This window comes from Piliocolobus tephrosceles, chromosome 12, assembly GCF_002776525.5.
Source record: "Piliocolobus tephrosceles isolate RC106 chromosome 12, ASM277652v3, whole genome shotgun sequence".
Lineage (NCBI taxonomy): Eukaryota > Metazoa > Chordata > Mammalia > Primates > Cercopithecidae > Piliocolobus > Piliocolobus tephrosceles.
In genome coordinates, this window is record NC_045445.1 from 82,201,605 (window position 1) to 82,216,058 (window position 14,454).

The 14,454-nt window shown below is 37.7% G+C and overlaps 1 protein-coding gene across 1 annotated transcript in view; it reads right to left on the reverse strand.

Moving 5' to 3' along the window:
* KIF4A (kinesin family member 4A) overlaps positions 1-14,454 on the reverse strand; it is a 134,900-nt gene that overhangs the window by 112,138 nt on the left and 8,308 nt on the right. The window contains exons 5-7 of the mRNA XM_023202397.2: positions 12,573-12,662; positions 9,731-9,897; positions 9,399-9,493 (exon numbers count right to left, since the gene is read on the reverse strand). Coding sequence (XP_023058165.2) covers positions 9,399-9,493; positions 9,731-9,897; positions 12,573-12,662 — 352 coding nt within the window. The remainder of the gene's footprint in view (positions 1-9,398; positions 9,494-9,730; positions 9,898-12,572; positions 12,663-14,454) is intronic.

Below are 14,454 nucleotides of genomic sequence, written 5' to 3' on the forward strand. Positions count from 1 at the left end.
TAGATTAAAGGACATTTAGGCCTTGGCTGTGCAGTGGCTCATGCCTGTAATCCCAGCACTTTGGGAGGCTGAAGTGGGTGGATCACCTAAGGTCAGGAGTTCAAGATCAGCCTGGCCAACATGGTGAAACCCCATCTCTACTGAAAATACAAAAATTAGTGGACGTGGTGGTGTGTGCCTGCAATCCCAGCTACTTGGGAGGCTGAGGCAGGAGAATCACTTGAATCTGGGAGGCGGAGGCTGCAGTTAGCCAAGGTCATGCCACTGCACTCCAGCCTGGGCAACAGAATGACACTCTGTCTTTAAAAAAAAAAAAAAAAGACATTTAAAAGACCTATTGAGCAATAACAATGTGTGAACCTTGTTTGGATCCTGATCCAAATAAAAAAAATCTATGAGACAATTAAAAATTTGAACACTGACTAGATATGTAATGTTAAGGCATAAGTATTATTGTTAATTTAATTTTTAGGTATATATATATATATATATATATATTTTTTTTTTTAGAGACAGGGTCCCACTCTGTGGCCTATGCTGGAGTGCAGTGGCTCAATCACAGCTCACCACAGCCTCAAACCCCTGGGCTCCAGTGATCCTCCTGCCTCAGCTAGGACTACAGGTATATGCCACCACACCTGGCTATTTTATTTTTGATTTTTGCAGAGATAGTGGGGTCTCGCTATGTTGCTCAGGCTGGTGTCAAATTCCTGGTCTCAAGCAATCTTCCTGCTTTGGCCTCCCAAAATGCTGAAATTATAGGCATGAGCCACTGAACCTGACCTAGGTGATGATATTTTAAGAGTTCTTAATTTCTAAAGATACAAACTGAAATAAATAAAACAATATATCCGTGATTTGTTTCAAATAATATCAGAGGGAGAAAGTGGGTATTATATAGATGAAACAAGACTGGTCATAAATTAGTCATTGTTGAAACTGCATGACAGGTATATTAGGGGAGGCATTCATTATACCATCCTGACCTCTTTGGTATATGCTTGAAAAGCTTTTTTAAAAAAGAGAAGAAAAGAAGTAAACTCAGCTTTCAACCTCAAGAAGCAATAAAAAGAACATAAAACAAAACAAAATAAAACAACTTAGGAAGAACTCAGTAATAGAGTAATAGTAAAAATTGGAAAAAGGTAGAGTTAATTTGTCAAATGTGATAGAAAAAATAGAGAAGATATATAAACAATTGAAATGAAAGTAGAGATATACTTACAGATACAGAGATTAAAACTACAAAGTAAATCTATTTGCAATATTATATTAATAAATTTGACAATCAGACAAAATGAATAATCTTCTTTCTTCTTCTTCTTCTTCTTCTTCTTTTTTTTTTTTTTGGACAGGGTCTCACTCTGTCACCCAGGTTGGAGTGCTGTGGTGCGATCTTGGCTCACTGCAGCCTCGGCCTCCTGGGCTCAATCGATCCTCCACCTCAGTCCCCCGAGTAGCCAGGACTACAGGCATGTGCCACCTTGCCTGGCTAATTTTTTATTTTTTGCAGAGACAGGGATCTTACTATATTGCTCAGGCTGGTCTCCAGCTCCTGGGCTCAAGCGATCCTCCTGCCTAGGCCTCCCAAAGTGCTGAGATTATAGGTGTCAGCCTCCGTGCCTGGCCAAAATGAACAATTTTCTAAGAAAATATAAATGACCAGAATTGGCTCAAGATATAGAAAATCAAATCTCGAAGAAACCTTCAGAGATAATTTCCGTGTTATATCAACTGTACCAGAGCATACAAAAAACGTAAAAAACTGGAACTCTCATACATTGCTGGGGTGTAAAATGATACAAACCATGTTAGAGAACTGTTAGGCACTTTCTCATAAAGTTAAACGTAACGCTTGCCCTCTTCTATTCCTAGGTATTTATCCAAGTGAAATGGAAACATATGTTCACAAAAAGACCTGTATACAAATGTTCAGGGTAGCTTTATTCATAGTAGCTAAAAATTTGAGATAACCTAAATTCCCAACAATAGGAGAATAGAAAAACAAATAGTGGTATAATCATAGAATTGAATACTACTCAGCAATACAAAGGAAAATCACTAATCAAAGCAAGAACATGAACAAATCTCAAAAAACACTATGTTGAGCAAAAGAATCTAGGCGCGCGCACACACACACAACCATTTTGAGATCCCATTGTAATGAAGTCTAAGAACATGCAAAATTAATCTATGGTGACAGAAGTCAGAAAGTCGTTGCTGGAAGTGGAATGGGGGAAGAATGGATTGACTGGAAAGGGGCACAAGGGAAGTTTCTGGGAAGATGGAATTGTTTTATATGATATTTTTGGTGGTAGACATATGAATGTATATAACTACCAAAACTCAACAAACTAAGCATTTAAGGTATGTGCATTTTACTGTATATAAATTTTTTCTGTTTGTTTTTGAGACAGAGTCTCACTCTGTCACCCAGCCTAGAGTACAGTGGCATGATCTTGGCTCATTGCAACCTCCGCCTTGTAGGTTCAAGCAAATCTTGTGCCTCAGCCACCAGAGTAGCTGGGACTACAGGCATGCGCCACCATGCTCCGCTAATTTTTGGATTTTTAGTAGACACAGGGTTTTGCCATGATGGCCAGGCTGGTCTCAAACTCCTGGCCTCAAGTGATCTGCCCTTCTCGACCTCTCCAAGTATTGGGATTACAGGCATGAGTCACTGTGCCAGGCCAATTGTATATAAATTTTACTTCAAGAAATAATATATTGAAAAAGGTTACCACATGAGGTGATTGATATGCTAATTAGCTTGACTGCGGTAATCATTTCACAAATTATGCATATATCAAAGTATCACATTGTCTACTTTAAACATTTACAATTTCTGTTTGTCAATTATACCTCAATAAGGCTGAAAAAGAAAGCTATTGCTCCCTAAGTAGCCAATTTTATACATTAAAAAACAGAAAAAATATGTAAGAAGAAATACACACACAAGGCATGAATGAAAAAGATCAATAAAGTTAAAAAATGAGATGAGGAAAATATATCCAATATATGTAACTAAGGCTTAATATCCAGAATATATAAACAATTCGTACAAATCAGCAAGAAAAATACAACATGAAAGAAGAAAAAATAAGCAAAGGGTATGAACATGCAATTCATGGAAATGGAAAGAGAAATAGCCAATAACATGCAATATTCAAGACAGGCAAAACTAAAAATGTCAATAATATCCAATATTGTCAGTAGTATAGAAAAACATCATCATATTTTGTAGGTAGAGTGGATAAAGAGGCAGACATTTTGGTGTGCAATATTTAATAGTATTTACTCAAACGTGTATGCCCTTCAATCTAGCAATTCCTCTTTCAGGTACATAACAGAGAATACTCTCACATGTTTATCATGTACAAGGCTATACAGTGAGGCATCAATTTCCAATAGCTAGAAATTGGAAAACTGAAATGTCAACCAAAATAGGAATAAACAAGGTAGACTCTATACTGTGGAATCCTATGTAACAGTTTTTTAAATGAAGTAGACTTATATACATGGGATACAAAAAAGATCTCAGGTCGGGTGTGGTGGCTCACACCTGTAATCCTAGCACTTTGGGAGGCTGAGGCAGTCAGATTGCTTGAGCTCAGGAGTTCGAGACCAGCCTGGGCAACACAGTGAAAGCCCATCTCTACTAAAATACAAAAAATTAGCCAGACATGGCAGTGTGTGCCTGTAGTCCCACCTACTCGGGAGGCTGAGGCAGGAGAATTGCAGTGAGCCGAGATCATGCCACTGCACTCCAGCCTGGGTGACAGAGCGAGACTCCATCTCTTAAAAAAAAAAAAAAACAAAACTCAAAGTTGTATCACGAAGAGATAAAAGCAAGTTGAAAAACAATATGTGTAGCATGATGACATTTATCTTTAAAAACACAGAAACACCAATAAAAAACATATGTATACATGAAAAAATCTTGAATGATACCCACCAGTCAGATGAAAGTGTTCACCTCTGGATTAGGACTGGGTGGTAAATCAAGGTAGATTTTATCTTCATCTGTATTGTTTGTATTTTTACACGAGAATCTATTCATGTATTACGTGTATAATTAAAAGGAAATAAATAAATTAGGCAATGCCAAAATATTTGAAGGTATATAAAAACTATATTACTATATGTATACATACACATATGCACAGAAAAACATCTGGTGAAGATAAACACCAAACTTAATAATCATGGTTAAACAAAAGCCTAGCCAAGAGCTTAAAAGGTCTGGGAAATGAGGTATCATGGGAGGAAGTGGGGATTAAAAAGTTCAGATATATTTCTAAAGGACTAGAAGGTTGTCTGAATGTATAGGGCTGTCCACATGCTCAGGAAAGACCTAAAAAGCCCTAAATTTTGCATCTTTGGCTGACTTTGAGACTCTGTTCAAGCAGTGAAGGCTAAGCAGAGTTGTAAGTACCTGAGTGTTGAAGGCATGCCCAAACACAGACACAAAGCTCTTGGCAAATGGTGGAAGATTTATAGGTTCAAGGCATTTAAGTAACTGAGACCAGTCATCAAGTCACCACTAAATTAACTGAGAAGACACTTCTGTGATGGCAAACTACAGGGAATCCAGTTTACAGAATCAGTACAGGAAAGTCACTAAACAAACAAAAACAAGTAAGATTTATCCTAGGAATACAAGGTTGGTTTAACATTCAAAAATCAATTAATGCAGTACACCATATCAATAGACTAAAGAACAAAAATAATGTGATCACATCAATAGATGACAAAAAAGCATTTGACAAATACCCATTCATGATAAAAACACCTAACAAACTAGGCGTACAAGGGAACTTCCTCAACCTGGTAGGGCACCTATGAAGAACGAAGACTGAATGCTTGTCCCTTAAGATCAGGAACAAAACAACATTCATTCTCACCACTTTTATTCACTGTTGTACTGGCGCTTCTAGCCAGGACAAGTAGGCAAGAAAAAGAAATAAAGGCATCCAGACTAGAAAGAAAGAAGTAAAAGTATCTCTATTCACAGGTGATATGATCTTGTACATAGAAATCCTAAAGCATCTATTTAAAAAACTATTAGAACTAATAAGTTCTGCAAGTTTGCGGATACAAGATCTACAAAAGTCAATAAACAAATTGAAAACGAAATTAAGGAAACAGTTGCATTTACAATAGCATTGGAAAGGATAAAATACTTAGGAATAAATTTAACAAAAGAAGTGTAAAACTTATACTCTGAAAATAAAAACAAAATAATTATCAAAACATATTTAAAAAGAATTAAATAAAAAGAAAGATACTCCAAGCACAGTGGCTCATGCCTATAAACCAGCACTTTGGGAGGTAAAGGCAGGAAGATCGCTTGAGGCCAGGCATTCAAGACCAGCCTGGGCAAGAAAGTGAGACCCACATCTACAAAAAAAAAAAAAAAAAAAAATTAAAAATTAACCAAGAGTGGTGGTACATGCCTATAGTCCCAGTTACTTGGGAGGCTGAGGTAGGAAGATTGCTTGAGCCTGGGAGGTTGAAGCTACAGCCATTGCTTTCCAACCTGGGAAACAGAGCGACATCCTGTCTCTAAAAAAAAGAAAAAGAGGCCAGGCACGGTGGCTCATGCCTATAATCCCAGCACTTTGGAAGGCCAAGGCTGGTGGATCACTTGAGGTTAGGAGTTTGAGACCAGCCTGGCCAACATGATGAAGTCCCGTCTCTACTAAAAATACAAAAATCAGCCAGGCACGGTGGCATGTACCTGTAGTCCCAGCTACTTACTTGGGAGGCTAAGGCAGGAGAATAGCTTGATCCTGGGAAGCAGAGGTTGCAGTGAGCCGAAATCACGCCACTGCACTCCACCCTGGGAGACAGAGTGAGACTGTCTCAAAAATAAAATAAAATAAAGATAAAAATTAAAAATTTGAAAAAATTTGAAAAAGAAAAAGAAAGACATCTGATGTTCATATATTTGAAAGACTTAGTATTGTTAAGATGGCAATACTTCCCAAGTGGATCTATAGATTCAGCGAAATCTCTATAAAAATCCCAGCTGGCTTCTTTGCAGAAATTGACCCGTTGAACCTAATATTCATATGGAAATGAAAGGGATCCAGAATAGCTAATACAATCTTGAACAAGAACAAAGTTGGAGGACTCACACTTCCCAATTTCAAAACTTACCACAAAGCTACAGTAATGAAGACATAAGGCGTAAGGCATACAGATCAAAGGAATAGAGACCAGTTGCTTCTTGACAAGTATGCCAAGACAATTCAATGGGGGAAAGGATAGTCTTTTCAACAAACGATGCTGGGATAGCTGTATATACAGATGCAAAAGATTGAAACTGGACCACTCTTCACATCATATGCAAAAATTAACTCAAAATGGGTCAAAGCCTAAATGTGATATGAAAGGACATTCTTCCAAAAGATATATAAATTGCCCATGACCACATGAAACAAGGTTCAACATCATTAGCCATTGGTGAAATATAAATAAAAACCACAATGAGACACCACTTTGTACCCACTAGGATAGCTATAATTAAAAAGGCATAATAACAAGCAAATCTGATGGCCCAGGAGTTTGAAAAATAAATAAGTAACAAGTGAAAATGTGGAGATACTGGAACCCTTATATATTGCTGGTGAGAACATAAAATGATGTTGTTGTTTTGAAAAACAGTGTGATGGCAGTTCTTCAAAAGGTTAAACATGGAGTGACCATATGACCCAGTAATTCCACTCATAGGTATACACTCAAGAGAAATGAAAACAGGTCTACAGAAAAACTTATACACAAATGTTCATTGCAGCATTATTCATAATAACCCAAAATGAAAACAACCCAAATGTCTATCAAGGGATGAATGGATAAATAAAAACATGGTATTTCCACACAATGGAAGATTGTTTGGCAATAAAATAGAATTAAGTACTGATACATGCTACAATATGGATGAACTGTGACATTATGCTATGTGAAAGAAGCCAGTCACAAAAGACCACATATTGTATAATTCCATTTATATGAAATGCCCAGAATAGACAAATCAGCAGAGACAGAGGATTGGTTACTGCCTAGGATGAGAGGTGAGGAACATATACTGGGGGGAAATAAGGAGTGAATGCTAATGGGTATGGATTTCTTTTTGAGGTGATGAAAATATTCTACAATTTATTGTGGTGATGGTTATACAACTCCTTGTGAATATACTAAAAATCAGTGAATTGTATACTTTAAAAGGGTGAGTGTTATGGTATATTAGTTATATAATTATATCTTCTATTTAAAAAAAAAAAATTAGAGTTACCATATGACCTAGCAATTCCATTCCTAGGTATATACCCAAGAGAAATGAAAACATTTGTCCACATGAAAATTTACACACACAAGTTCATAACAGAGAAAACTGGATATGACTGATGAATGAACAACCATAATGTGGCATATCCATACAATGGAATATTGTTCAGTAATAAAAAGAAATGAGGCCGGGTATGGTGGCTCACGCCTGTAATCCCAGCACTTTGGGAGGCCGAGGCGGGTGGATTACTTGAGGTCCGGAGTTCAAGACCAGCCTGGCCAACATGGTGACTGAAACCCCATCTCTGCTAAAAAATATAAAAATTAGCCAGGCATAGTGGCACATGCTTGTAACCCCAGCTATGGGAGGCTGAGGCAGTAGAATTGCTTGAACCTGGAAGGTGGAGGTTGCAGTGAGCCAAGATCGTGCCACTGCACTCCAGCCTGGGCAATACAGTGAGACTCTTTCTCTCTCCAAAAAAAAAAAAAAAAAAAAAGGTATGAAGTACTGATATATGATGCAACATGGATGAACCTTGAATATCTTAGGTTAAGCCAGTCACAAAAGACAAAAGACAATATATTGTATGATTACATTTATATGAAATGTAGGTTAAGTGGTTGCCTAGGGCCAGGGAAGGGGGTGGGAATGGGAAGTGATTGCTAATGAATATGGGGCTTCTCCTTGGGAAGATAAAATGTTCTAAAATTAGATTATGATGATGATTGTACAACTGTGAATATACTAAAATCCACTGATACGTATAGTTTAAATGGGTAATGTTATAGTATGTAAATTATATCTCAATAAAGCTGTTAAAACAACTTGGAACTGAACACCTAAAAGAAGATAAAGAAAGCATAACAGCCTTTAAAAATAGTCTTAGCAAAGCTAAATCTCAAGTGCAAACATAGAACAAAAAGGGTACTTTGAATGACACTCAGAACAAAAAGCTGAATAAGGAAGAAACAGGTCTGCACTCAGTGGCAGCAGTATAATAATGATAAATGACAGAAGTAAAATTCCTTGATTACTATTTTTCCTTCTGCCTTCTCAGTTCCCAAGAGAGAAATGAAGCCCAATATGAGTAAAGAGGTAGTAAGTGTAAACCCAACTGCTTTAATAAGAGTTCAAATATCTTGGACCAGATGAATTATAGCTAAGGGAACAGAGAGTAATTTCAAACGAGACTGCTGAAGCTATGTCAATGATCTTTGACAAATCACAAAGAAAGATGTTCCAGAAGACTGGGCAGATGCAATTTCAATTTTCAAAACAGGGATAAAAGTTAATTCCATAAATTACCAACAGTGGGTTTGATATAAGTCTAGAGTGGATTATTACAGAGACAGCATGCAAGAGCCTAGGAACAGAAGAATAAGCACTAGAAGCCAACCTTGAATTCACCAAGAAAAAGCACTTTAGGCTAAAAACCCTTATTTCTTTTTTGTATTGTTACTAAGCTGGTAGCTATGAGAAATACAGTAGATACGGTATATCTGGATTTAGCAAGGCATCTGATGAACTATTTTATGATATCCTTAAGAACAAAATTGAGATATATGAGCTGGATGTTAATTTTTATTAGAGAGATTAATAATCACTTGAAGATCATTCCCAAGGCATGCAGATTACCAGGTCACTATCATGTTAGAAGAAGGTTTCTAATAACATACATCACAGCATTCTTCTAGCCTTAGGAATTTCATCACTTTTCAAATTCAACAATTTGAATAAAGGCATGGAAATTGTGCTGAGGTTTATATGTGACAACATCTGGAAGAGCTGGTGAATACTTAAAACGACAGAATCAGGATACTGATTTTAATTATAAATAGTTGGGGTAAAACAAAACAAACTAAAACTAAAACTAAAACTTGCCTGGACCAGATGAAATCAAACCAAGGGCCAGATCCAAATCTCATACCTGAATTAGAGAATGAGTGCAAGGGAAAGAAACAATTTTTCACTATTTCTAAAGTCAGCCTCAAATCTAAATCGTAGTTACTGTTAGAATGTGATCTCAAATCCCAGTCGAAACACCAACAATACCAACAAGAGTACTAGAACTGTTTATCTACAACTGTGACCTTAATTACTCTCTTACCCTCTTTTAGACGATCCCCTTCAGCCTTGGTTTTCTTCTGTCTTTCTGATCCAGCAAGGTCTACTAGATGCAGCTTGGAGCGAAAGCTGCTATTCCTGTGATAATGAAAGGAAGACACAGTGAGAATGGTACACAAGCTTGAGACTAGCTGAGTATCAAAGCTGACCTGTCAGCTCTCATTTTCTTTCAAGTCAGTCAAAGTGGCTCCATTAGTCACTCGTGCTCACAATACTGATGTCTGACGATTTGTCAAATCAATTGAAGAAGCAGCCTAATGTTTAACCTTAATAGAACTAATACTAAAAATCTTGACTCTTTAAATTGTAACTTACTTGTCACTTTTCTTTCTTTGCTCTATGGAGATTGTAAAGATGGCATGAGATCGGGACGACTGGGAGTTCATAGCCGTGGAGGCCACAGTCCTAGAGTTGTTGCCCTGCTCCAAACAGGAAACAGTATCCAAGGCAACTAAAACAGTCTTCTCAGTGAGTCCCACAATCTAATTGCAAGAAAGAGAAAATTCCCTTATGATTTATACTTCAAATGCTTGGTCAGAAATATACGGATTTGTGGTTTAAAAAATGCCTTGATGCTCTAGTAGAACCTCAAATAGAATAGTCATGGTGATAAGAACTGCTTTAACTAGCAACTCTGTGAAGATAGCTGGAAACCAAGGTCTCCAATCTTCCTTAGGAACTTCACCAGTCAATACTGGAGCTAGAAAAGATCTCAAGATTTTAGGGTAGTAATGGCTATGTGCCTTCCAAGGAACCCCAAGTGAAGTTAATTTTGGTCCCAAGGAGAGCAAGTACAGCACAAACAGTGATGGCATTTCTCTTTGTTACTTTCACCTCTATCTGACCCCATGCTCCTCTCTGTACTTCTGATTCATTTTAAACCTCATTTTCACTAGAGGAAATAGCATGGTACAGTTTCCACTGGATTAGGAAGCCAGGAAAACAAGGCCCCAGGCTTAGTACTGTATTTACCTGGGAGAACTTATACAAGTTGAATCTCTTGGAGCCTCTGAGGTGATTGGACTAGAGGCTTATGAACTGTTTTCTAGCTCCAATATGCTATAATTTTATTACTTCACAGCTCCCAAACTTACTTCTGTGGCCCTAATTTCTAGTCTTTTATTTCTAATGATCTACTACTTATACTCTGAAATCAGTCAATTATAAACCAAATTCATCTTCTTCCCACAAACACTAATTCTCTCTACTATAATACTTCTCCATTTCTATTAATCTTGTCTGATATTCTCAAAAACTCACATCGCCTTCAACTCCTCCCACTCCTCCATATCCCGTCTATCACCAACTACTAGTCACTCTCCTTTTGAATCCATCACTTCCTTTTCCTTTACACATCTACTTGCCTAGTTCAGGCCCATATTACTTCACACCTAAAAAATAAGCAACAGTTTCCCCAACTGGTCTTCCTCATCCTAGTCTTTCTCCTTTTCAATCCATTTCTGTTTGGCTTTCCTAAAATGTCACCAACCTACTAAGCCCTGTGCTAGATAATGAAGATACAAAGAGATTTCCAAGTACTCCCCTGACCTCCAGGTTAGGGTGAATTCCTTATAAGAATGAATTCACATATCACTTGTAACAGAGTTGGAGAGATACACACATAAGATAAAAGCAGCCACAGTAATCCCTCACTCAGAAGTTTCACATAGTTTATATATGGTTCACAGGGATAGAAACTAAGCTCTTTAGCCCGGCTTCATAATCTGGTCCTAACATATCCCCTGTTACTTCTCAGCCCAAATCCTCTAATCCAGACAGACTTGTGTAGTCTTATTACCCTCAGGTGTATATTTTCTGCTTTCCTGCTAAAGCTATTCCTTACCATAAGAATATCCTTGTCTATTTTCTCTACTTATTTAAAGCCTATCCATCTCATCTGAAGAGTGTTTACAAACTCGTCCTTACCAATTTGTGTCAGGAACTTATACTTCCCTGTATTGCAAATCTCACCTCAAACAACTCTTAGGACTTAATTCCTGCCTTAACATGGGGCACATAAAAGATCTTGAAACAGGGTCAAGTGCTGGCTCAGTACAATAGCATGTATTTTGTCCAGATTTCTTATCCTCACTATCCAAATCATCTTTGTATATTCCAAGCTCATCAGAGCTGATCCTTTAAACCTTGCATTAGTAGCTGGCTAACAACTTAATGCCCTAGAAAAAAAAAAAATCAGCAGCACAGGCACCTGCCCCTCACTGGTACCCCAAATCTTCAACTTTCTTTTTTTTTTTCTTTGTGCAAGGGAAGAAGGGAAGGAGGAGTAAGATATTATTCCAAGTTTTCTCAAAGTACTACCTAGTCTCATCTACTTCCAGCCTCTGATTTTCCCACTCCTGAATACTCAAGCTCTGCCTGTTTTCAACACTGACTTCTGGATTTGGCTCACTCCCACATAGTAAACTCTCATTTTGCCTCACATTTTCTGTTCAGTTCTAGCTCCTCATCTTGCATCTATACCATCTAACAGAAGATTCTCAAATAAGCTATCTCTTCTTCCTATGATACTTACATGTTTTAAAAATTATATATTGTTTAACTTTTCAATTTTTAAAAATATCATCCCAAAGCCCAGCACAATGTCTATTACAGTGCTGTCCAATAGAATTTTCTATTGGATATCAATATGTTCAATCATATCCATGCATTAGTAGCTGGCTAACAACGATCCAGAAGAAAATACATGAATATGTTCTGCATCTATCTGTGCTCTCCAATGTGGTTACCACTAGCCATATGTAGCTATCGAGCACTTGATATGTGGCTAGTGTGCCTGAGGAACTGAATTTTTAAAATTTTATTCAATTTTAATTTGTTTACATTTAAATAGCCACTTGTGGCTAGTGGCTAACATACTGGACTGCTCAGCCTTAGAACTCTGTAAATAATATTTAGTTGATACTAGCATTCCTCTAGGTAACAGGAAGGTGATAAAACTGAATGTGAGTCCTTCCTTGCTTCCCCACAAGAGCTCCCATCTAGAAATTTTAGATTAACAAAGGGACTTAGGACCACACAAAACCTGACTCAGATGATAGTAGTCATTTAAAACCACAGTGGCAGATAAAAGGGATGTGAACTTTAGTATTATAATTGCCAAAATGTTTTAATAACATCAAATGAGAGACAAACACACCTTTATGCCTTCCTTAGGATCCTCCCGTATATTTATTTGAGCTTTCTCACGAGATGGGCATAGAAGATCCAAAATTTCTTCATTGTAAATCTGATATTGTTGAAAATAAAGTGGCAAAAACAAGATGTTAACAGTGGTAATCTCTGGGTGGTGACATCATAGGTAATATTAAAAATTATTTGTGACTCTCTACATTTAAAAATTTGTTCATAATGAACATGTATTACTTGTAGAACTAAGAAAAGGACCGTAACCCTATAGGTAATCACTTGATGTTTTATAAGAATGAATTCACATATCACTTGTAGCAAAATTGAGATTGCTTTTTATTATTATTATACTATCTTAATCATGCCTTTTCCTATTTCTTTTTTTTTTATTTTATTTTTTTATTATTATACTTTAAGTTCTATGGTACATGTGCACAACATGCAGGTTTGTTACATATGTATACATGTGCCATGTTGGTGTGCTGCACCCATTAACTCATCATTTACATTAGGTATATCTCCTAATGCTATCCCTTCCCGCTTGCCCCACCTCACGACAGGCCCCGGTGTGTGATGTTCCCCTTCCTATGTCCAAGTGTTCTCATTGTTCAATTCCCACCTATGAGTGAGAACGTGCAGTATCTGGTTTTTTGTCCTTGCGATAGTTTGCTCAGAATGATGGTTTCCAGCTTCATCCATGTCCCTACAAAGGACATGAACTTATCCTTTTTATGGCTGCATAGTATTCCATGGTGTATATGTGCCACATTTTCTTTATCCAGTCTGTCACTGATGGACATTTGGGTTGGTTCCAAGTCTTTGCTATCGTGAATAGTGCCGCAATAAACATACGTGTGCATGTGTCTTTATAGCAGCATGATTTATAAACTTTTGGGTGTATACCCAGTAATGGGATGGCTGGGACAAATGGTATTTCTAGTTCTAGTTCTAGATCCTTGATAAATCACCACACTGTCTCCCACAGTGGTTGAACTACTTTACAATCCCACCCACAGTGTAAAAGTGTTCCTATTTCTCCACATCCTCTCTCTTAAGACAGAGTCTCTTAGGAACAGCAGACACATGAAAAGTTACATGGCAACACAAATTCAGTTCTTTGATGGCATCATCATAGCATTACATTAACCCATTTTGTTAAAATGTGAATAACAGGTACACAGATGGGGGTGGATGGAAAAGGAAGAAGTGGTAGCTAATATTTCAATAGGAAACAGAATTGTAAGTACTTAGAACAGTGTTTAGCACATATAAGCACTACATTTGTTTGCTATTACGGCTATTGCTATTATTTAACATATCATGATCTGGAGTTATTTTGATACTCAATTATGTTGGCCACAACTAGGTTAATCAAGAGACTTGAGAAGGCTAATCTAGCCGAGCACAGTCACTCACGCCTATAAACCCAGCACTTTGGGAAGCCAAAATGGGAGGATCACTTGAGCCCAGGGGTCCATCACCAGCCTGGGCAACATAGTGAGACCCCGTCTCTACAAAAATTTTAAAATTAGCCAGGCGAATTGGCACGCGCTTGTAGTCCTAGCTGCTTGGAAGGCTGAGGTGGGGTGGGAGGATCGCTTGAGCAGGAGCTGGAGGCCGCATTGAGCTATGATTCTGCCACTGCACTCCAACCTGTGAGAAAGTGGGACCCTTTCTCAAAATAAATAAATAAATAGAATTAAAAACTGCCTTTAAGGTCTCACTCTGGGGCTCAAGCAATCCTTCCACCCTGCCTCAGCCTCCTGAGCAGCTGGGACTGCAGGTGTGCACCACCTCGCCTGGCTAATCTTTAAATTTTCTGTAGAGACAAGGTCTCACTATGTTGCCGAGGCTGGTCTCAGACCCCTGGGTTGAAGTGATCCTCCCGCCCT